The sequence below is a fragment of the Diceros bicornis genome, chromosome 18, assembly GCF_020826845.1.
Source record: "Diceros bicornis minor isolate mBicDic1 chromosome 18, mDicBic1.mat.cur, whole genome shotgun sequence".
Taxonomy (NCBI): domain Eukaryota; kingdom Metazoa; phylum Chordata; class Mammalia; order Perissodactyla; family Rhinocerotidae; genus Diceros; species Diceros bicornis.
Genome location: NC_080757.1, coordinates 17706741 through 17731207, shown reverse-complemented (window position 1 = coordinate 17731207; position 24467 = coordinate 17706741). Strand labels below are relative to the sequence as shown.

General features: G+C 37.5%; 1 protein-coding gene across 1 annotated transcript in view; it reads left to right on the top strand.

Moving 5' to 3' along the window:
• EFCAB5 (EF-hand calcium binding domain 5) overlaps nucleotides 1-24467 on the top strand; it is a 113594-nt gene that overhangs the window by 65444 nt on the left and 23683 nt on the right. The window contains exons 9-15 of the mRNA XM_058559468.1: nucleotides 5243-5342; nucleotides 8999-9799; nucleotides 11526-11603; nucleotides 11703-11795; nucleotides 13211-13425; nucleotides 14633-14789; nucleotides 22771-23060. Of these exons, the coding sequence (XP_058415451.1) occupies nucleotides 5243-5342; nucleotides 8999-9799; nucleotides 11526-11603; nucleotides 11703-11795; nucleotides 13211-13425; nucleotides 14633-14789; nucleotides 22771-23060 (1734 nt within the window). The remainder of the gene's footprint in view (nucleotides 1-5242; nucleotides 5343-8998; nucleotides 9800-11525; nucleotides 11604-11702; nucleotides 11796-13210; nucleotides 13426-14632; nucleotides 14790-22770; nucleotides 23061-24467) is intronic.

The following is a 24467-nucleotide window of genomic DNA, read 5'->3' as shown; positions in this document are numbered from 1 at the left end:
GACTGCTGCATTTAACCATAATTATAATAGTGCTGACTACAAGGGCTGTTTGTGGATGAGCTTCATCTCACCGCATTGGAGAGGTTACAGAAAGTAAAAGACAAGCTCAGGCCTTTAAATTCTCAGCTCAAATTGCAGTCAGAAAACCAGAAAATTTCCATGATGACTTTAAATGAATCTCTATTTCTTGTAGCTTCAGGGCAGTTGTGGATGAAAAATCAGCCCCAAAATTTAACGTGACAGAATTAAAATGTAAGTTGAATTTATAGAGTTGCCAAGTCTCTTATGCAAAATTAGCAAATTGCTTGGGAAACAGAGGGAGCTGAGACTTGGAATGGTTACTTTTGGATGGAAGCTGAGACTTCAGCCACAAATCTCCCTAAGCCTCCCTTGGCAGCAGAAGCAATCTCCTCTCCTGTTTGAGAATATTAGCTTTTCTTTCCTTAGAGACCCTATAATAACTTCACTTGGGGCAATTAACTTGCAAGGGGATGTCTGTTTTCCTCAAGGCCCACCTGTACAACATTCATTGCCTTTAGACCCAAAATTGGAGTCAGATCTCAGCATACCCCAAGAGGACTAGTCAAATCTGTACCGAGAGGTGATTGTTGGTACTCCAAGAGAATAACAAATTTTTGCTAATTCATAGCAGCAAAAACCTGGAGAACATGTGTGGGAATTGATTATAAAACTTTTAGACTAAAAAGGATGTAACTTTGGATTGGCCCACATTTATCGATATTGTTATACTTAGAAAAGATTTACTTAGCGGTAATGTTTTGAGTATCTGGGAATGATTTTAACAGTTTGTTTGGTAGGTTAACTGAAACCTTGGCTCAAATATGGCCCACACTCGATGAGATTGAGATGCCAAAACCTTCTTGGCATATTATAGAGGAAGAAATCCAAAGGCTTAGAAGGTTGCTGAAGTTTATTTCTCACATGTAGCGTGCCCATATGCACCTTCACCATATCCCCCAAGAAAGCCCAAATGAAGCTCCCTTAAGAAATACATTAATGAGGGGAGCACTGGCATCCCTAAAAAGCTCTTTGGTAGCTGTCCTCTGTAGGCTAGAGATAATGGTAGGAGATACTATCATGGAGGTGGGCTTTCTAATTTCAAGGAAATGATGGGATTCCAGAGTGACAGAAGACACATGGCATTTAACTGCCAGAGACAAGATCTACTGGTCAAAGTTAGTCCTTGTCGGGCCGGCCCCGTGGCTTAGCGGTTAAGTGCGCACGCTCCGCTGCTGGCGGCCTGGGTTCAGATCCCGGGCACGCACTGATGCACCACTTCTCCGGCTGTGCTGAGGCCGCATGCCACATACAGCAACTAGAAGGATGTGCAGCTATGACATACAACTATCTACTGGGTCTTTGGGGGGAAAATAAATAAATAAATAAAATCTTTAAACAAAAAACAAAGTTAGTCCTTATAGGTCTCATAGGTAAATGGTATTTTGACTAAATGCCCAGGGTCAAAGGCCATACTATAATGGGCCCAATTTGTCTAGGACTCACACTGTGGTGATTTACCTAGTTCCTGAATGTATAATTGGAGTTACCACAAGGAACAGCAGGAATTAAAGTAGCCATCTGAATATTTTGACCCACATGTATTTTCTGTGGTGATCATGGTTTCCCTAGAAATTAAATAGATACAATGTCTACTAAATTATTACTAGAGCTATTTACAGAAAAGCGCTAACCATGGGGCCAGAAACGAGAGTTGAGACACCACAGTGGAGAATCTTGGCTTCTCATCCAGTTCCCAGACTTAAGCCGGTTTACACACCCAGAACTCTTTGGTTGAATAGGAGGCTGGTTCTCTTGAGGAAGAATCCTACAAGACTGCCACAAGCATATACTGTAGATCTTACTCCAAGCCTTCCTCAAAGGGCCTATAGCCATTTACTAGGGTCAATATGCATTGGAAAAAGGGAAATATCCCAGACTTTCAGAGATTACCAGATACTGACTCTAAGTTAACACTAATCCAATAGGATCCCAAAATGCCCCAGTGGACCATTGGTTACAGTTAGGGCTTGTGGATGTCAGGTGATAAATGCTATTTTGGTCCAAGCTTATATCACAGGCCCAATTAATCTGTGAATTTAGCCATATTTATTTCTGGTTCCTGAATGTATAGTTGGAAAAGACATACTGGGTACCTAGCATAATGCTCACAAATTGGGGGCTGAAGGCTATCATGGTAGAAAGGACCATATAGAAACTCCTGAACTTTCTCTGTCTGCCAGAATGCTAAAAATCAGATAACAAAAACACAACAATTCCACAGAGATTAGATGTGAAAATATATGAATGATATAAGGGATTCAGAAGAAGTAACCCTATCACATTCTTATCTGTTCTCCTGTTTTGCCCCTGCAGAAGGTAGATAGATCTTAAAGAATGTTTGCAGATTACTGTGACTCCATTTGCAGCTACTATTTAAGATGTGGAATCTGTACTGGACCAAACTGACACAGCCCCCGCCTTCACAACTCTTGGTCTGTCAAATACTGGTTTTCTCTAGAGCAATTTACAAATTTTGATATGTTTGATTTCACTTGTCAGGAACAGCAGTATACTTTCACTGCCTTTCCATAGCGCTAAATCAGCTCTCTTTCTTTCTATTATAATCTAGGATGCAGAGACCTTGATTGTATTGATATATCACAGAACATCAAACAGGTCCACTACCTTGATGATTTCCATCATGGTGATTGGACCTGATGAGCTGGAAGAAATATTAGATGCCTTGGTAAGACCCATGTGTGTCAGAGGGTGGCAGATAAAAGACTATAAAAATTCAGAATTTACTACCTTGGTAAAATTTTTAGCAGTCCAGTAGTCTGAAGCAGGGCAGGATATCTCTTTCAAATACGAGGCAAATTGCTAAACTCTGTGCCACCTACCACTAAGAAAGAGGCACAATGGTTATTGGACCTTTTTACATTTTTAGGAACAATCTTTATCACATTCACATGTGTTGCTCTTATGTATTAACTGAGCCATCAGCTGCCAGAGTGGGTCCCACAGCAAGAAAAGGCTTTGTAGGCTTTTTAGGCTGCAGTGCAAAACTTCTCTACCTTGTGTCTTATTACCTAGAAGATCCTACAGTATTTGGAGTGTACGGGGCAAATTGGAATGTTCTGGCAAGTTGCAATAGCAGAATCTCAGTGTAGATCCCTCAAGTTTTGGAGCAAAACTTTGCCCTCTACTAAAGCTAACTATCCTTTGAGAAACAACTCCTGTATTTATTTATATTATGATAATTCATAAAACCATACACTTTTTATTTGTGTAGTTTTCTGTATGTATGTTGTATTTTTTTAAGGTTTAGTTTTTAAAAATTGTATGGAAAAATAAAGGTCCAAATATAGCAAAAACCATTACAAAAAAAGAACAAGTTGGGGAGAATTTCCCTGATTTTTAAAAATAAAGTTATATTAAAAGAATATTGAGGGGCCGGCCCCGTGGCATAGCAGTTAAGTGTGCACGCTCCGCTGCTGGCGGCCTGGGTTTGGATCCCGGGCGTGCACCAACACACTGTTTGTCAGGCCATGCTGTGGCGGTGTCCAATAAAAAGTGGAGGAAGATGGGCACAGACGTTAGCCCAGGGCCAGTCTTCCTCAGCAAAAAGAGGAGGATTGGCATGGATGTTAGCTCAGAGCTGATCTTCCTCACACACACACACAAAAAAGAATATTGAACCTGGCATCAGACCCATAAGAATGTGAGAATTTAGTATATGACACGGGTAGTAATATAAATCAGTGGAAGGGATTAATTAATAAATGATATTGGGACAATTGACTTTCCATAAAAATTAGATTTCAACCTCATTAATGAGGAAAAATAAGTCCCATCTGATCAGAAACCTTGATGTGGAAAACAAAACTTTAGAATTTTTAGAAGCAAATATAGAGCATACCTTTTGACCTAGGTATAGGTAATATTTCCTAAAGAATACCCCTAATAAGCACAAACCATAGAGGAAATGTTTGATACATTTGACTACCTAAAAATTAAAAGCATTGATCTGGCTAAACTCACCAAAAGTTAAATTAACAGATAAGAGATAAACTGGGAAATGGTATTTGCTATATAGATAACAGAATGATCATTATCAAAAATTACAAATTAATAAGAAATAGACAACTTTTCCCAATTGAAGAATGGGAAAGGACGTGAAAAAGCCATTCATAGATGATGAAACCCAAATACAAATAAACGTATGAAAATATATTTAATCTCACCAATAATCAAGGAAATGCGAATTAAAATAATCAGATACCATTTTTTTATCCAACGGATTGGAAAAAATTAAAAACTCTAACGATATCAAGTATTGGCATGGATATGGAGAAATTATATCCTCACTCAGTGCTGGTGAGAATGTAAATTGGTATAGGTATTTTGTGGAGCAGTTTGACAATAACTATTAAAATTGAAAATGCACATAATATACAATCCATCAATTACACTTCTAGTTATTTACTCTAGGGAAATATTTGCACATGTATCACAAGGAGTAGTGTATAAGGATATCTATTGAAGCATTATTTTGGTTTCGAAATACTGAAAATAATCTAAATGCCCATCAATAGAGGGATGTTTTTAAAAATTGTGGTGTTTTCATATTATAGAATACCATATAGCAGTTAAAAGGAATAAAATATATTTCTTTACATACAGGAATCATATCTCAAAGTTGAGTAAATAAAAGCAATTTTAAGAAGGACATATGTAGTATGATATCAGTTATATATTTTAAAAGTACATACATAAAATGTTAACAATCATCATTTCTGGGTGTTAGGAATACAAGTGTTACTTTTATCATTTTTTGTATTTTTCTGGAATTAAAATTTTCTCAAAATAAAAACAACGCAAAAAAAGAACAAGTAGGGAGAAGTGAATTGTTCCATGTGTCAATCTCAGGTTAGATTAGATAAGAACTGAACGTTGTACATTAGATTTAGCAATTAAGTCAGTAACAACAAATATTTGTTAAGCATCTATTAAGTGTAAGGCGTTTTGACATGTCACAGAATGGGGAAGTCGAGTATAAGCCTAAAGGCAAGATATAGCTTTCCGGGTTTTGACTTTGCAGCTTTTATTTACATAATGATGGTGGTGGTGGTGGTGATGATAAAAGCTTCAATAAGCCATATTCCATCTACATAAAAATTTCAAATCTCCTGTAACAACTAATTGCAAACTTTCTGCTTAGGTAGGGTTGTTGGATCGGCAGAGGACATTGGCCTTGCTGGAAATGTTCTATGACCAAAGTTCAAAAATGCTCAGAAGTTTACTTCGAAACCCAAGGCAATGTAAGTGCCACTCAGAGGTAGCATGCTCAAGCTGGAGTGATGCAGTACACTAATATGGTAATACAAGGTCATTCTATCCCCATGAAATCTCTTCACATAACCTCTCCCTTAGATCATGATAGCCATATCTAGTTGTTTATCCCCCACAAAATTCACTCCTCATCACAACTAGATGTATTTTTCACTATAGTGCAATCAATACTAAAGGTTGTCAAGTCAGGACTCAGCTAGAACTCAATTTTAAATTCATTCAAATAGGGCCGGCTCCGTGGCTTAGCGGTTAAGTGCGCACGCTCTGATGCTGGTGGCCCGGGTTCAGATCCCGGGCACGCCCCAAGGTACCACTTCTCCGTCCAACGCGAGGCCGAGTCCCACGTACAGCAACTAGAAGGATGTGAACCTATGACATACAACTATCTACTGGGGCTTTGGGGGTAAAAAAATGAATAAATAAAATCTTAGAATAAATTCATTCAAATAAAGGGGTGCTTTAGTGCCAATCTGAATGTTTTGGAAATTAAGTTGGTAATGGTAATAATCACTGTTTCAATGTCCAACTTAGAATTCTAAGATTTCTAAGAAAAATGTTTCCTTCTCCCAAGCATTTTTACCTGTACACTTTTACTGTACTTATACAGTAAAATATTTTTTATATTACAAACAATAAAAATAAGATTATGGGTTTTATTTTTATTTATTTATTTATTTATTTATTTATTTATTTATTTATTTATTTATTTTGTGAGATCAGCCCTGTGCTAACATCTGCCAATCCTCCTCTCTTTTTGCTGAGGAAGACTGGCCCTGGGCTAACATCTGTGCCCATTTTCCTCCACTTTATATGGGACGCCGCCACAGCATGGCTTAGCCAAGCAGTGCATTGCTGTGCGCCTGGGATCCAAACCAGCGAACCCCAGGGCGCCACAGCGGAGCATGTCCACCTAACCGCTTGCGCCGCTGGGCCGGCCGCTTATTTTTATTTATTTATTTATTTTAATTTTGTTATGTTTATTTTATTTTATTTATTTTTTTATTTTTTGTTTATTGCAGTAACATTGTATGAATTTCAGGTGTACATCATTATACTTCTATTTCTGCATAGATTACATCATGTTCACCACCCAAATACTAATTACAACTCATCACCACACACTTGTGCTGAATTATCCCTTTCGCCCTCCTCCCTCCCCCTTTCCCCTCTGGTAACCACCAATCCAATCTCTGTCTCTATGTGTTTGTTTGTTGTTGTTATTATCTACTACTTAATGAAGGAAATCATATGGTATTTGACCTTCTCCCTCTGACTTATTTCACTTTGCATAACACCCTCAATGTCCATCCATGTTGTCACAAATGCCTGGATTTCATCGTTTCTTATGGCTGAGTAGTATTCCATTGTGTATATATACCACATCTTCTTTATCCATTCGTCTCTTGATGGGCACTTAGGTTGCTTCCAAGTCTTGGCTATTGTGAATAATGCTGCAATGAACACAGGGGTGCATGTATCTTTATGCATTGGTGTTTTCAAGTTCTTTGGATAAATACCCAGCAGTGGAATAGCTGGATCATATGGTAGTGCTATCCTTGATTTCTTGAGGAATCTCCATACTGTTTTCCATAGCGGCTGCACCAGTTTGCACTCGCACCAGCAGTGTATGAGAGTTCCCTTCTCTCCACATCCTCTCCAACACATGTTGTTTCCCGTCTTGTTAATTATAGCCATTCTGACGGGCGTGAGGTGATATCTCATTGTAGTTTTGATTTGCATTTCCCTGATAGTTGATGATTTTGAACATCTTTTCATGTGTCTGTTGGCCATCTGTACATCTTTGGAGGAATGTCTGTTCAGGTTTTTTGCCCATTTTTTAATTGGGTTGTTAGTTTTTTTGTTGTTGGGATGCATGAGTTCTTTATATATTTTGGAAATTAAGCCCTTATCAGATGTATGGTTTGCAAATATCTTCTCCCAATTGTTAGGTTGTCTTTTTGTTTTGTTGATGGTTTCCTTTGCTGTGCAGAAGCTTTTTAGTTTGATGTAGTCCCATTTGTTTATTTTTTCTATTGTTTCTCTTACCCGGTCAGACATGGTGCTTGAAAATATGTTGCTAAGACTGATGTCGAAGAGCATACTGCCTGTGTTTTCTTCTAGAAGTTTCATAGTTTCAGGTCTTACATTCAAGTCTTTAATCCATTTTGAGTTAATTTTTGTGTATGGTGTAAGGTAAGGGTCTACTTTCATTTTTTTGCATGTGGCTATCCAGTTTTCCCAACACCATTTGTTGAAGAGACTTTCTTTTCTCCATTGTATGTTCTTGGCTCCTTTGTTGAAGATTAGCTGTTCATAGATATGTGGGTTTATTTCTGGGCTTTTGATTCTATTCCATTGATCTGTGTGTCTGTTTTTGTGCCAGTACCACGCTGTTTTGGTTACTATAGCTTTGTAGTATATTTTGAAATCAGGGAGTGTGATACCTCCAGCTTTGTTCTTTTTTCTCAAGATTCCTTTAGCTGTTCGGGGTCTTTTGTTGTTCCATATAAATTTTAGGATTCTTTGTTCTATTTCCATGAAAAATGTTGTTAGAACTTTGATAGGGATTGCATTGAATCTATAGATTGCTTTAGGAAGTATGGACATCTTAACTATGTTAATTCTTCCAATCCAAGAGCATGGAATATCTTTCCATTTCTTTGTGTCTTCTTCAATTTCTTTCAGCAATATTTTACAGTTTTCAGTGTACAGATCTTTCACCTCTTTGGTTAAGTTTATTCCTAGGTAGTTTATTCTTTTTGTTGCAATTTTTATTTTTTAAAGAGAAAGTCTTTGAATTGATGGGTTTTCCAAAGAATGTCAATATTTTAGTTTTGTGTGAAAATTTATTACTTGGATACTTAAAAATCTGTGGTGATGTACAAAGAGTATTCCTGAAAACTATGGGAATCACAATTTTATAGCTTAAATACTAAATGTTTTGGGAAGGAGGGGAACGTCTTGTGGCATGAGTCCCACTGTCTGTAGTCCTGGACACCAGGGTTATTTTGTTGTTGTTGTTGTTGTTTAACAGTGGGATTCTGGTGAAGGCTATCCAATCTTTCCCTAGAATTCTGAACTAGGTGTCCACATAGGTTGTGGAGGAAAAGAGTTGAGGAATGAACAAAAAAGGAAGGGAGGGAAGAGGGAAGGCAGAGAAAATGAATATTGGAAAAACATAGCCCAGGGAAAGATTGTCATGGATAGAGACTGGCTTTTATTTTGATATTGCAAATATTGAAAAGGTATTTGAGGTGGAAGACATGTGTCCCCTTCTTTATCCTTATGCTATGCTTATTGTGGGAGGACAAAGAGTAGAGGATAAATTGTATTTACCTTGGCAGTCTAAGCAACTCTCCCAGTAGCCAAAGAAGAATCATGTTCATTTCCAAAACCACACCTTTTTGGAAGGGATTTCCGATTTACAGTAGTGAACATCTTTTATGTTCCTTTGGATACTTTTTTGCTTTTTATTGTACTGTAGGCAAAGGTAATCTATATTTATTTAAAGCAGTAGGCCTATGTTACAATTACTGTGCTCAATGCTTTTTTGCATTTGTTTTCTAGCTCTGATTCTGCATTATAAGATCAATTGTTTAGGTAAATGTTTTGTTTTCTGCATTAGGGCCATTCATTGAATTTGAAGAGATAGACTTGCCTGAGTTGTGGGGAGACATGGATAATCAGAAACACATTTATGAAGATTTTGACAAAGTGCTCTTAGAGACGAATACATCACTTTCTGAAAAACATGCTAGCAAAGCCCAAATTAAATTGTTAGAAAATTCAGAAGATCAACATAAACGTGGTAAACATAGAAAATCAACACTACCACCAACCTCACCAGAACAGGAGAGAGGGACAACTGCAGAACAAGAACCGAACAGAATTTCAACCAAAGAACAAAAACAATTCAGAGAGTCAACTGGAGAAAAATCAGTAACAGGACAAGGAACCCACACAGGGTCAACTCCAGAACAAGGATCAAGTAGAGAGTTAATACCAGAACAAAGACCACGCAGAGAGTCAATTGCAGAACAGGGATCACACAGAGAGTCAGTAATAGAACAAGGACCACGCAGAGAGTCAGTAACAGAACAAGGACAACGCAGAGGGTCAGCTGCAGAACAACGAACACGTAGAGATTCAGTAATAGAAGAACCACAGGAAGGGTCAACTGCAGAACCAGAACCACCTGGAGAGACAATTCCAGAAAAACAACAGGACATAGACTCAACTTCACAATCAGGAAAAGGTAGTATCTTAGGAGAAAGGAAAAAGTCTAGAGAGGCTATTCCTTTTGAGTGCATTGAAATCCCTCCAGAGGAAGAGCGGACTCAGAAGCAAGCATATGAAGAAGAACTATTCGTGTGTTCTGAACTGCAAGAGCAAATTCCAATATCAAGAAGAAAAGATCATTTTTCAGGTAGTAATGTAGTTCTCCTACAACACTGGCTCCCTGTTTTGCAGAGTGGTTTTTAAAATCTTTTCAGGGCCGGCCTCGTGGCTTAGCGCTCCACTACTGGCGGCCAGGGTTTGGATCCCCGGCGCGCACCTACACACCGCACCGCCGCGTCCCACATACAGCAACTAGAAGGATGTGCAACTATGACATACAACTATCTACTGGGGCTTTGGGGAAAAAAAGGAGGAGGATTGGGAATAGATGTTAGCTCAGAGCTGGTCTTCCTCAGCAAAAAGAGGAGGATTAGCATGGATGTTAGCTCAGGGCTGATCTTCCTCACCAAAAAAAAAAAAAAAAAAAAAAAATCTTTTCAGAAAAGACTCATTTCAATTAGGATCTTTTCTGGCATATCAGGTCATGCAAACCTTAGACATATTTAGCTATTCAGCATGAGTCTAGACCTTGAACAATCAATTAAATGCAAACCAGAATATCTCTATTGTCAATTTACCCAGAATTCCTTTTGCACTAGAAGCCCATTTGTAAGGAATAAATCAGGTAATGTTGCATATAGAAATTTTCATTGGACCTCTGAAGAGGCAGTAAAAGCCATTTTGTTTTAAATCTGGTGTCTGATATTAGAAACCACTTTTTAAAATTGCTTTTATTTCAACTATAAAATGGCTTTTTTTCAGTTATATGTAAGATATATGTTCTAGAAGAGTTTCTGAAATTGATGTTTGACAGAAAGCACCCTGCATTTCAAATATTTATTCTGCAGAAGACTTTTCCTCTGAATTGCCTATGCCAATGTATTCCCTTTTTGTTGAAAAGTTCTAACCTTTTAGAGAGCCAGTCTCAATACCACTGAAGACCTCAGTTAGGCATAAGTTTTTTTTAAGTTCTGCTCTTTAATTCTAAAGTCCCACAGTCCCAAAGAAAATTCTTATTTAAAACTCCTAACAGATGGGTAACCTGTGTTCTAGATTCTACACTATTATTAACTAATTTGAAATCTTTTATTTTTCAGCATTATGTTTATTTCTCCACAAAACAGGGCTACTAATTTCTGGCTCTCCTTACATAGTAGGGATGCAAGTAAAAAATTAGTGAAGTTACTATTCAATCACTATATAATCACTAATATATTAGTGAGGACTTAATTTTGGCTATGTGTAACAGTGTTCCAAAATGACAGTATCTATAAAAAGAACAACAAAACAAAATAACAATGTCTAAATAAGATAAAAGTTTCCTTCTCATATGCAAGTCAAAACTTATATGATAGCTAAGCCCCATGAAATCAGCAGTGGTTCAAGCTCCTTCTATCTTGTGTCTCCTCCATCCACATGGTCTAGGATGGCTCACTACCGTGTCCATATTCTGACCAGCAGGTAAGGAGAAAGGAGAAGGGATAGGCATCACATCACTTCCCTTCACATCTCATTGGTCAGAATTTAGGCATATAGTGATACCTAGCTGTGAGGGAGGCTAGGAAATATAGCCCTTATTTTGCATGGCCAAATTGGAGTACAGCAAATAGCTTTTGTCACAGAGCTGCTCTCAACAACTAAAGTTATTAAGTGATATCATTGTGGTTGATTATGACACAACATATATGGGAAAGTACCTGAAAGAAAGTTTTTGGTGTTCTATATGCAAGGCATTTCTCTCATTCATTAACTTAAGAATGTATAATAGAATATATAGTGTCCAATTCATAGGCATTTTCTTTTGTACCTTTTAGAAACTACAAAAAAGGAAGTTCAGAAAGACGAATCCTGTGAACCAAAGTCCTCAAAAATAGAAGGAAAGTCATGGTCAGGTGACTCCTCATTTAATCTTCTTTTCATTTATACTCTAGAATAAAGACATTGTGAAAGTGAAGTTAAATTGGCTATGTTATGGAACATGTATTTTATAGGTGAACTTTTGACTTATAACTGGAAGATGAAGTATGCCAAATGTGAAGATGAGGAGCAGGCAAACTTAATCTATGGTAACTCCAGATTCACAGGTACATGTTAACAACAAAACTAGGAAGGATAGATGGCAATTCAATTGATGAATTTAATTTACTGTGGTACCCTGTGATAAAGACTGGACTTAGCTGAGACACAACGGCAAAGTGGTTCTTGCATTATTTTTGTCCCTGAACTGATGGATCTAAACATATACAAGATGAATGTTTTTGGTGGTAGTGTACATGTAGGCATGTGCTATTGATGAACACTCTTCTGCTTTAAAACGTGCAATAGTATACAATTTTTTTTTTTTACTATTACATGGTCGTACAACTGCATTGAAGCTATGATCCAGGTATACAAAGAGAATCAGATATTAGATATTAGAACTCAATAAGAAATCATTCCAGCTATTCTTCTACTTGGTAATTCCACATTCCAACATGTGAGACAGGTGAGAATCTATCTTGTTTTTGAAGACTTGTAAAGAAAGACCTACTCAACAGAGAGAGCAATGAGTGGCTTTTAGCTCTCAGATAAGCCACGTATTTAACAATGATTATTCCAACAAGTACTCATATTTTACTACAATGCTATTTTATCATTTTACTTTTTATCAACAAGTAGTGGAACTATTAGATCAAGACTATTTTCACCCTATCTACAATTTTTTTCTCATTTAAGCCTGGATCAAATAAAATTTCTATCCTCAAAGTATTTTGGTGAAAATGCATGGCATTGCTCAAGCTCTTGTGGCCTGCTAGTTCATGTTCTTCCCTTGGTCTTACTTCCTTACTTCAATTTTGCTTTACTATTTTAAAAAATTGCATGGGTGATCATTTTTAAGTCACGTCAAATCTCATATGGAAGGCATAAGAGCATGAATGATTGAATCAATGAATAAATCAAACACTGGCTGACATTTTATGAAATATACTTCATGTTATAACAGGCACAGCTGAATCTCAGGGCTCAACAACAGCAGCAGGACACTATCTCTCTGCCTCTCAGCCCTGTTCTTCTCTGTGTAACTTTCAGTTTTAGGTAGTTTTCTCTATATTGTGGCAGAGATATCCATAAGAGTATTTTTAAGCCTGTATCCTACTAGTTCAGGAATCAGAGTGATTCTTCCCCAACAGTTCCTCAAAAAGATCTGGGGCTAATTCTCACTGGCCTGTAGAGGATTACATTGCTGTCATATATTAATTATTGGCCAGACCTATATTACATGGTCATATTTGGAGCAAGGGTGGGGGAGGCTCGGTACCCCTTGATTCATCTAAACTGACAATGGGGGAGAGATGTTTTCCCAAATAAAAAAAGGAGGGCGCTGTCCTCATGAAGGGAGTGTGGATTCCTGATAGGAAAAAAATAGCAGATGTCCATTACAATAAGTACTCATGTATTTTCTCTAAGCTTTGAGAAAACTGTTCACTTTACTGTTTGGTGTATGTTTCCTGCTTAATAGACCTACACTCAATTATCAGAAATATTCAGTCTTACAAGGAAGTAAAAGGTCGGAGTGCCTTCAATGGAGTTTCCTTCAATCTGCTCCAGTTTGTGCAACTCCTGGAGACATTTGTTGGTGAAGATGCCCCTTTGAGTGTCAGTGAGACCCTCACCTCTTTTTTCAAGAGGGGCTATGTTGAAACAAAAGAAGAGAAAATGAGTGCCTTAGAACAGGTGAGTAATATTATTTATCAATGAAACAAGTGAGGTCACTATTATAAGTAAATCTCTCAACCTCAGTTGCTCCTAGTGTGGCTCTTCTTAAAAAATTTATAGCCAAACTTATCACTTTATTTCAATGAGCATGGCCATTAAATATTTTATCTTATTTTCGAATGTTCTAAGATCAAACTCTGGAGAACTCATTCCCCTAATAATAACATGATTGCTGGTGACAGAAAATAGTTTATTGTACAGCTTTGTTTTTCCTCCTCTGAAGCTTAAAGAACAGATTTTGAGGTGCAGATATGTGTATGTGCAAAGATGTGTGTGTGTGCACTGCCTATCTACTGTGTGAGTGCATTTACAAATGCACATACCCAGGGGTATGATTATGGCTTGGATATATATTTTTATTCATGTGCATCCAGGTAGTACATATTTTCTAAGAACTTACTACTTAGGTGATAGATAAATGCACACACATTGTTTATAAATTATAAACAATTTATGTGCTCTTGTATGAAATATGTAAATTAGATTCACCAGCCATATTTAGTAATCTCATCAGCCTTATAAGTTTTCTCAATCTAATTCTAGAGTTGATATCCCTTTTGCGTCCTCAATTGCAGTTCCCCCCATTTAACCAAATGGTATATATTCACTTTCTTTTAGCAGTTAAATCTATCTAGATATTAATTTAATTAATATCTAATTGATATAATTAATCTAGTTAAAAGTCTAAAAGGTAAATAATATCAATGTCAAGTTAGGTCAGTGTTAAATATAAAGAAGAATATTTGAACGTAGTCATTTTTTATTGTTTAAACACTGCCATTCATCCCCTTTCACTACAAAACATATCCCACCAAGAAGCCAGGCAGAGAACCCTATGTGTTTATCACATTCCTAAACAACCCGCTAGAGTGGAAAGGAATGAATCAAAGATTCTTAAGGAGTGTAGTCCCCTTCCTAAGTTAATGTGATTTAGTCCAATGCAGAGAATGCTTGTTTTTTGGTCTAGAGGTGAAACAGAGAAATGGTATTTAGAGGATTAAAATTAAATGCTTCATTTTCCCATTAATATCATGCTTAGTCCCAGCTTTTTAAATAAAGCTGTTTTGATAAAAAGTGCTGCACTTTGGGGGGAGTAAACATAGGATTCCAGCTAGCACAACGAACAGCATGTCTTCTGTGCTTTGTTATCCTGTTTGTATCCTAGGCTAGACAAAATGCTTCCCAAGTCCGACGGGGACTTCTCCTAGAAGCGCTCTTTCAGAAGTGGGACAGTGACGGCTCAGGGTTCCTGAATCTGAAGGAAGTTGATGAACTCCTGTACACATACAAGGAGGGAATGGAAAAAGAATCTATGAGGAAAGGTAAACATATCAGAATTTTGTTATTTAAGTTGTGGTAACAACTTGGCTTCAAATTTTCCAGCACTATGACATATATACTATTAAAACACAGGTTGTTCTAAAACCACAAGATATACTTTACACCTATTAGTATGGCTATAATTTTTTTCAGCTTTATTGAAATATAATTGACATATAACATTGTGTAAGTTTAAGGTGTACAATGTATTGATTTGATACACTTATATACTGTGAAATGATTACCACAGTAGCTATAGTTAACACCTCTATCACCTCACATAATTACCATTTCTTTTTTTGTGGTGAGAACATTTAAGATCTACTCTCTTAGTAACTTTCAAGTATATAATACAGTACTATTCATTATAATCACCATGCTGTACATTAGATCCCCAGAACTTATTAATCTTATAATAGAAGTTTGTATGCTTTGACCAACATCTCCCCATTTCCCCCACCTTCAGCCCATGACAACCACCATTCTACACTGTTTCTATGAGTTTGACTTTTTAGATTCCATATATAAGTGATACTATACAGTGTTTGTCCTTCTCTGTCTGACTTATTTCAGTTAGCATAATGCCTTCAAGATCCATCCATGTTGTCACGAGTGGCAGGATTTTCATCTTTCTCATGGCTGAATAACATTCCATTGTATGTATATGCCACATTTTCTTTATCCATTCATCTGTAGATGGACGCTTAGGTTGTTTCTATATCTTGGCTATTGTGAATAATTCTGCAGTGAACTTGGGGGTGCAGATGTCTCTTCGAGATAGTGATTTCGTTTCCTTCGGATATATACCCAGAAGCTGAGTTACGGGATCATATGATAGTTGTATATTTAATGTTTTGAGGAACCTCCATACTGTTTTTCATAGTGGCTGCACCAATTTACATTCCCACCAATGGTGCACAGGGGTTCCCTTTTCTCCACATCCTCACCACCACTGATCTCTTGTCTTTTTGATAATAGCCATTCTAACAGGTGTGAGGTGATATCTCTTTGTGGTTTTGATTTGCATTTCCGTAATGATTAGTGATGTTAAACAATCTTTTCATGCACCTTTTGGTCATTTCATGCATGTCTTCTTTGGAAAGATGTCTATTAAGTTCCTCTGTCCATTTTTTAGTCAGATTGTTTTTTTGCTATTGAGTTGTATGAGTTTCTTATATGTTTTGGATACTCCTTATTAGATATATGATTTGCAAATATTTTCTCCCATTCTGTAGGTTGCCTTTTCATTTTGTTGATGGTTTCTTTTGCTGTGCAGAAGCTTTTAAGTTTGATGTAGTCCCACTTATTTACTTTTGCTTTTGTTGCTTATGTAGTATGACTATAATATAAAAAATGGAAAATAGCAAGTGTTGACAAGGATGTGGAGAAATTGGAATGCTTGTGCATTGCTGGTGGGAAAGTAGAAGATGTCAGAGCAATCAAGAGCGGAATATGTTGTAGAGTGCTTTGTTTAAAACTGTAGCTCTACGTAGTGACATTCCTTCTGTGTACCTGGCTATGCTCACTCTTGGGGTTAAAAGAATCTGAACCATTCCACAGTTCTGCCTATTTTCTCTTCTTGTCACCTCTACAAGGTCTGATTCACCTCTCAAGTCTGACTGGCTTGCAAGTTTCTCCTGAATTTACTAACTTAACTTCTTATTCTCCTTAATGACTTTTTCTTCTCCTATCTATATTTTTCTCTTCTGATCAATACTTCTCAATCAAAGGCTACTAAAATTTTTATTCCAGTGTAAGAAGTTCCCTCCTTCATTTGATTAGAGCCCAGTATAAATGATTTTTTTCTTCACTGGGTTTAGGGATTTATCTGGTGACTTTGGCATACCGTATTTCCAATTCTTAAAGTATACAGTGCATGAGGGAAAGAATGATCAGGGTTAGTTAAGTTCTTCAGCCCTTTCAAAAGTCTGTATTTGTTGATCTTCAAATGTACCTAAGTTTATTAGTTGTCATGTGTTCTTCATTAACTATGTCTTCTGCAAACCTTACGTTATACTACACCACTTGTCTTAGACTGTATCCAAAGAGAATTTATTTAATAAAGTTTCAAAAGGCATAATGAAGTGGTTTCTGCTTATAAGATGGGAAAATTTCGTAACACAGAACCATGTCCTACAGAGGAAAGAACACTACACAATTGTCAGGAGAGTTGGGTTCCAATACTGTATATTTTACTAAATGGTCACGTGACCTTGGGTAAGTTATTGAACCTTCATAGATCCAGGAGTCCTCATCTGTAAAATGAAGGAGTTAGACATGATTAATTCTAGAATTTAAGGAACCTGAGAATGATGTTATAAGGAAGTTCCAATATACATGATTGAAGTACAGCGATAGGGATAGGTAGAAAGTATAAAATGTAGTGAGTTAAGCCCAGCAAATGAAAAGGAGGAAAGTAATGAAGAGGCAGAATCTGCTGCCAGAATAAAATGTCTGCAAGCAGGAAGAACAAATTATTCTCTCCAGGAGTAGGCTTATACAAAATGACTCTCTCTGAACACATATTGGTAGCCACCTGGCCTCAAGAGATGACTGCTGAGCTGATGGCCATATGGAAGAAGAAAGGCAGATTTAGTTTCTTAAAAAATGGAAGAAAATTCTAAATTCAAACATTAGCTAATAACTGATCGGCAAATCTTCCAACAGCTCTTTTTCGTTTTTTGTTTTGCTCTACCCTTCTTATCTATTTCTGTGTCCAAGATTAAAAATTGGGGTTTAAATAGCATAAAGTCACACAATTAGAAATTTCTAGAAATATTTCTGCTGATGTCTTCAAAATGGAAGTTTTGTATATGGAAGTGGCAACTTAAAACTTTTAGCCTGTAGTTTTCCCTTTTTATTCCTGTCTAATACAGCCTAATCTTTTGAGCCTAAATACCACATATGAAAAGTTGTAGAACATGTGATCTGTCTACCCTGTAGAATTTAATAAGTAAGACACTCATCCCCCATTACTTCTATTAGTTTTTAGTAGCTATTAATATTTGTTGGATATGCCCTTTAGTTTTCTATTAAATTATAGCTATTAATATTTGTTGGATATGCCCTTTAGTTTTCTATTAAATTATAAGATTTACCTTAAATTGTAAATTCCTATTTAAGCAGGACATTTAACTCTCTTAAAACTATAACAGTTTGGTGATGCATTCTGTCACCAAATTCCAGAAATCTTGAACATTAAGAACCATATTTATTTAGAAAGTCTCATTGAAAAACTCACAAAGTGTTTTTTAAAGAAGCTGAAAACTGGACAAGTAGTGTAAAGTTACTGCTGTTTCTTAACTCTGGAACAGGGAATCTCTAAGAAACTCCTCAGTCTTTTCTTGATTTCCATAACCTTGACATTTTTGAAGATTACAGCCTCGTTTTTTTTGTAGTATGTTCTTCTTTTAGGTCTGTCTAATGTTTCCTCATGATTAAATTCAGATTATTTATCTTTGGCAGGAATATCATATAAGCAAGTCTGTGTTCTTCTCATTGAATCCTATCAGAAGCCCAGTGATAATAAAATGACATTTATCAGTTCCCACAATTTAAAGTTACTTTTGTCCCATTTGTAATTAATAAGTATTTTGTGGTTGCACTTTGAAATCATATAAACATTCCATTTGTTGTCAAATTTTTCATTTATTCATTTCTAACAGTATGTATTTATGGTTTCCTATTTTATTCAGTGGGTTATAATCCAACACTATCATTATTTATTTTAATGCTCACATTGTCCCAGATTGGACCAATGGGAGTTCTTTCAATATGGCTCCTGTCCTTCCCTCTCCTCCAATATTTTGTTATGAAGAATTTCAAACATACAGCAAAGCAGAAAGAATTTTAAAGTGAGCACCTATATATGCACCACCTAGATTCTACCATTAACATTTTACTACACTTTTTTATTATCTATCTATTCATCTCTCCATCCCTCAATCCTTCCTTCTATTTCTCTTATTTTTGATGCATTTCAAAATAAATTGCAGACATCAATACACTCCTCCCTAAATACTTCAGCATGCTATCTTTAGTTTAATAATAGCCAAGAACTGGAAACAGTCCAAGTATCTATCAATTAGAGAATGGATTAACAACTATAGTGTATTCATGCAGTGGAATACTACTCAGCAATAAAAAGAAACAAATTGTTGATACATGCAACAATATGTAAGAATCTCAAGAAAAAAAATACACTGAGTGACAGAAGCCAATATATGTTAATAGTTCAATATATGTTAAGAGGTTTTTTTTCTTTTGAGGTAAAGTTTGCATGCAATGAGATACACAAATTTTAAGTTCTTACATTCTCTGAGTTTTGGCAAATGCATAACTTGTGTATCCCATACCCCTAGCAAGATATAGAACAAAAAGTTCCCTCATGCCCCTTTCCCATTTAATCCCCACCACCCAATCCCCAAGGCAACCACTCTTCTGGTTGTTTTCCACCATAGATTAGTTTATGTCTTTTAGTTCATGTAAATGGAATCATTTATATGTCCTCTTTTGCATAAGGCTTCTGTCACTCAGCATATTTTTTTCCTGAGATTCTTACATGTTGTTGCATATATCAACAAGTTGCTTCTTTTTATTGCTGAGTAGTATTCCACTGTATGAATATACTATATTTTGTTAATCCATTCTCTAATCGAAGGATACGTGGACTGTTTCCACTTCTTGGCTATTATGAATAAAGATGCTATGAGCAATCTTGCACAAATCTTTTTTGTGGATATATGTTTTTATTTCTTTTTAATAAATACCTAGGAGTGGGGCTTCTGGCCTATAGTGTAGGTGTATGTTTAGTTTTATAAGAAACTGCCAACAGTTTCCTGTGTCCTTTTAACATGTACCCATCATTCTTTGAGCACCTCCTTGCTTTCTGGCACAATAAGATCTCGGTTCATCTTTTCTTTCCCTGCTCCCACCCTGGAATCACTCGTTTCTCCAAGGAACCCTGGTTTCTTTTAGTGGAGAATGGTATTTAGAAGCCAAGATCTGGGTTCTACATGTTCTCATTGCTCCCAGGTCCCTGCTCCCAAGTTTCCCGTAGGGAATATGTATGTATGTGTATGTAAATAGACATTTACATCTGCACATATGTCTGTAAATATCTATTAATATTAAAAACCATAAGTTCATACCCATACCTCCAAGTCTAATCCAATAGCACAGAGTTCCTTCTAGTTTTCTCTCTTTTTTGTAGCTCCCTTCTCTCTTGCTTGTATTATCCTAAATATATATATTTATTTGATTAATCCCCCTGTATGGAACTAATCTCCCATCATACTGTCCTCTCCCCCACACTGATGTCCTTCTCACTACACTTAAGTTCTAACACCCCATACTAATCTGCCTTTCCCACACAGTTTTCCTCCTTACTCTGCTCAGGCTCTGACATCCCATACCAGATCTCCCCTCCATGTAGATGCCCTTCACACACTCCTTAGGCTCTGACATTCCATGACAAGGCACCTTTTCACATAGATGCCCTCCTCAATCTACTCAGGCTTCTGACTCCTCATGCTGAGCAGACTCCTACCTGGAAGTCCTCCTCATTTTGCTTAGGCCCTGAGTCCCTATGCTGAGCTGCCCCTCCACATAGACACCCTCCTCACCCTGTTTAGGTTCTGACTTTCCAGGCCAGGCTGTCTCTCCATTTGGATGCCCTTTTCACCCTGCTCAGATTTAAATACCTCTTTTTGGGCATCCACCCCATGTGGATACCCTCCTCATTCTCCTTGGGTTCTCCCACCCGAAGCTAAACCACCTCTGCAGAGCCACCCTGTTCACTCACATGGGCTGAAGATTGCCCTTCCACATGGATAACCTCCTCACCTGTTCAGGCTCCGAGAGCCCATGCCAAGCCACTTCCTGCACGGATGCTCTCCTTACCCCACTTGGATTCTGATATCCTGCTCTGGGCCACTTTGGCTTCTCTTGACCAGGAGCAGATGCTTACCTTGCTCTGCCCCATCTAATGGCTTTAGGCCCAAATTGTTCAAGAAGGGAAAGGAATGAAAGGAGAAGAAGAAGAAATGGAAGAGGAAGAACCCACAAGGTACTTTTAATCTAATTGGAGGCTATATCAGTTAGGACCCTTTGAGTCCCAGTAATAGAAAACCCAGCCCAAAGTGATTAAGCAAAAAAGGACTTTATTGGTTCATGTGATGGAAAAGTCCAGGGCTAGTTCAGGACATAACTAGATTTGGGTTTCAAATAATGACATTAGGACAGGAGTCTGCTTCTTTCTTTTTCTCTCTCTTTCCATCTGGCCCTGCTGTCTTCTATGTTTTGACTCCATTTTCATACAGCCTCTCCCCTTGTGATAACCAGGTCCAGTCTCACATCTCACAGGTTTTTTCAAGTCCGGTGAGAACACAAAGGAAAATGTCCTTTTCCAAATCATTCAAGCAAAGAATCTGGCATTAGTCTGGACTAAACCAACCACTCTGGCTAGGGGAATAAAATGTCCTGACTGGCTTAGGCCTGATATGCATGCCCCACCTCTGGAACCACGAGTGGAACCCCACTCAACTCATGAACTGAGATGAGAGTGAAGTCGTTTCCCCAAAGCAAAATTTGGGATGCAAGTTCCAGGAGAAAGATAAGTGGATGCTAAAGAGTAAGAGTCAACAAAAGTCCAACTACAGAAATGAGAAGCTTTTATAAAAGCTGATAAGATGACTGAAAGTACCAGGCAGTATTTGTTAATTGTCAAATAAATGGTATAGAATAGATGCTATTGTCTTTCAGGGGAAGGAGAAATCATGTTTGGAAGCTTTCTTGAGAGAGGAGAGATTTTTAACTTTAAAGGGAATAGGTGTATACCCTTTGACTTATTAATTTATAATAAACGTCAAAGAAACTTGCACACGTGCACCAAGAGACATGTACAAAAATACTCGTAGCACTGTTCATAAGAACAAAATGCTGGAGACAACCTACAGGCCCATTGACAGGAGAATAAATAAATCAATGGTGGTATACTCACAGAATGACATATTATATAGTGGTAAAAATGAGTGAGTCACAGCTACAGGAACAACATAGATGGATATAGTAGCATGATGTTGAACAAAAAAGCAGTCCCGGAAAACTACATATTGTATAATGTCCTTTTTCTAAAGTTTACAAACAGGCAAAACTAAACTGCATATTGTTTAGAGGTACACACATGGACATATGATAACACTATTGGGAAAATAAAAGGAAGGGAAAGATAAAGCAAAAGCTAAATTTCAGGATCTTGGTGGGGGTGTGGGGAGGCAGGGGAATAGAGGAAGATGTAAGTTATTGGTAATGTTCAGGTTTGGGAGTAGATTCATGATAGTACAATTTAAAAAATAAAAGAAATATATGGATGCAGAAGTGTGCAAGGCATGATCAGGGACCATGTGTAGAATGGGGATACTGGAGCAAATAATGCCTATGTGATATTATGGGCAGATACTGAAAAATGGACTGGATCCAAATATGGTAGAACTTTAAACCAGGGAATTGCATAATGCAAGTTGTGTTTTAATTTAATTTTATAAATATGTATTGAGGCTTGGTATTGGTAATCCACCTATAAAGTGATTAATACTAGTTTGGGATTATGGAAGTAAGAATGGAGAGGAGTGGCCGCAAGATACATTGTTAATGACTAATAGGATAGGATTAAGTGGTCTATTGGATATGGAAGGTAAAAGGTAGGGAGGAGTCAAAGTTGATCCTGGGGTTTCACCCGGCTAAGTGGTAGAATTAAACAAAACAAGACGAAAACAGAGAAGATGACATTGGAGTCATCTTGAGTTCAGCATAGGAAGTCACTGTAAGATGTTCCATTGGGCTTAGAGATGCCTTTCCTATACCTGGTTTTCCATGGGGAGCAATTGTCAGGGGCTTCAGTGTGCTGTAAGAGGAGAATGAAAATTTCTCCCACAGGCACAGGAGCTTTTGGTTAGTTCTTGGTTTTGTGTTTATGTCTTTTAGCTAAACTACACATCCAATTACCAAAGCCACAACCTGGTTGTGAAGTGAGGTTGTCTTCAAAGCAGTTTCAGAAATACATAGAATTGGTTGTATCTGAACTCAGGGGCAATGCAGATCACGTTCTGGAAAGCATTGTGGAGTTTCTGATGAATACTCTAGAAAGGAGCCATATTGAGAGTCTGAGGAATGGTGCCAGACAAAAGTGGCTGCACCAAATCCAACATGCGGCAGAGACAAGTGGGGTATCCCTGGAGCCAGTGTACACTGAGACCTTTAAGGCCCTCACCCAGGTATGTTTTCTAAAATGATATATAAGAGGAAAAATTTCCTCACAGTAGGTGAAGTTCAGTGGTTGCAAAGGAGGAGCACACTCCTCCTGAATTCTCCTGAACAATCACTGGGTACTGCTATAGATGTTTTATTTATTCCAATACATTGCAATGACACAAAGCCTAGGAAAGATGCAACTGGAATGACTGCAGGATAGCAGGGTAGAAGTAGAGAGGAAAAGTATAAAAGAATTATGTCTTGGGATTTCTAATTTCATTTGTGCTGAGAGTCAAATAAGCCTAGAACAGACAAGAGACTGATATCAAAAAATACCAGTAAGGAGATGTGCAAGCAGTTCAAGCTGCATTTCCCTGGCATGATGTTTTGGGAGTCAATTTATTTTATTTTTTTTAAAGATTTTATTTATTTATTTATTTTCCCCCCAAAGCCCCAATAGATAGTTGTATGTCATAGCTGCACATCCTTCTAGTTGCTGTATGTGGGATGCGGCCTCAGCATGACCGGAGAAGCGGTGCGTCGGTGTGCGCCCGGGATCCGAACCCAGGCCGCCAGCAGCGGAGCGCGCACACTTAACCATTAAGCCACCGGGCCGGCCCTGGGAGTCAATTTAAAAAGGAACTATTTAGAGCCAGCCCTGATGGCCTAGTGGTTACAGTTCGGTGCTCACTGCTTTGGCAGCCCTGGTTCGCTTCCCGGTCTCAGAACCACACCACCTGTCTGTCAGTTGCCATGCTGTGGTGGTGGCTCAAATAGAAGAACTAGAACAACTTACAACTAGCATATACAATCATGTACTGGGGCTTTGGGGAGATGGGAAAAAAAGAGGAAGATTGGCAATAGATGTTAGCTCAGGGCGAATCTTTCCCTGCAAAAAAAAAAAAAAAAGGAACTATTTAAATCATGAAGTCATTATAAAGTAGAATCCAACATCACACAATATTCCATAGCATTGCCTAGAAACAAGCTAAGACTATTACAGAATCCCGTCACTTAAAACACGTAACCCTGATGGACCACTGCCCATAGCTTTACCACCCCCTCAGAGACAACCAGCATGCTACTCCTCCCAGGCGGAAACAGCATGGTTGTCTTCTACATATGTCACAGATTCCATTGATCCAGGGAACCTGTGTCATTCATCTCAGCTAAATAGCAACACTTGATTATTGGGATCATCTCCTGAATGGCTGAATTTTCCAATGTAGTTTGAAATGATGTGACCAGGAACAGGAGACTAATCAAGAAAAAGAGATACTATTCCAACTTGCTTCAGATTTGCAGTAACCTAAGAGAAATCTTACTACATTTTTGTTAGTTACTCTATAGGTCTTTTATGTGGAAAAGGAGGAATAAAGGCAGCAGGAAAAAAAAAGGCGTGAAAAACAAACCCAAATATATAAAAAGAG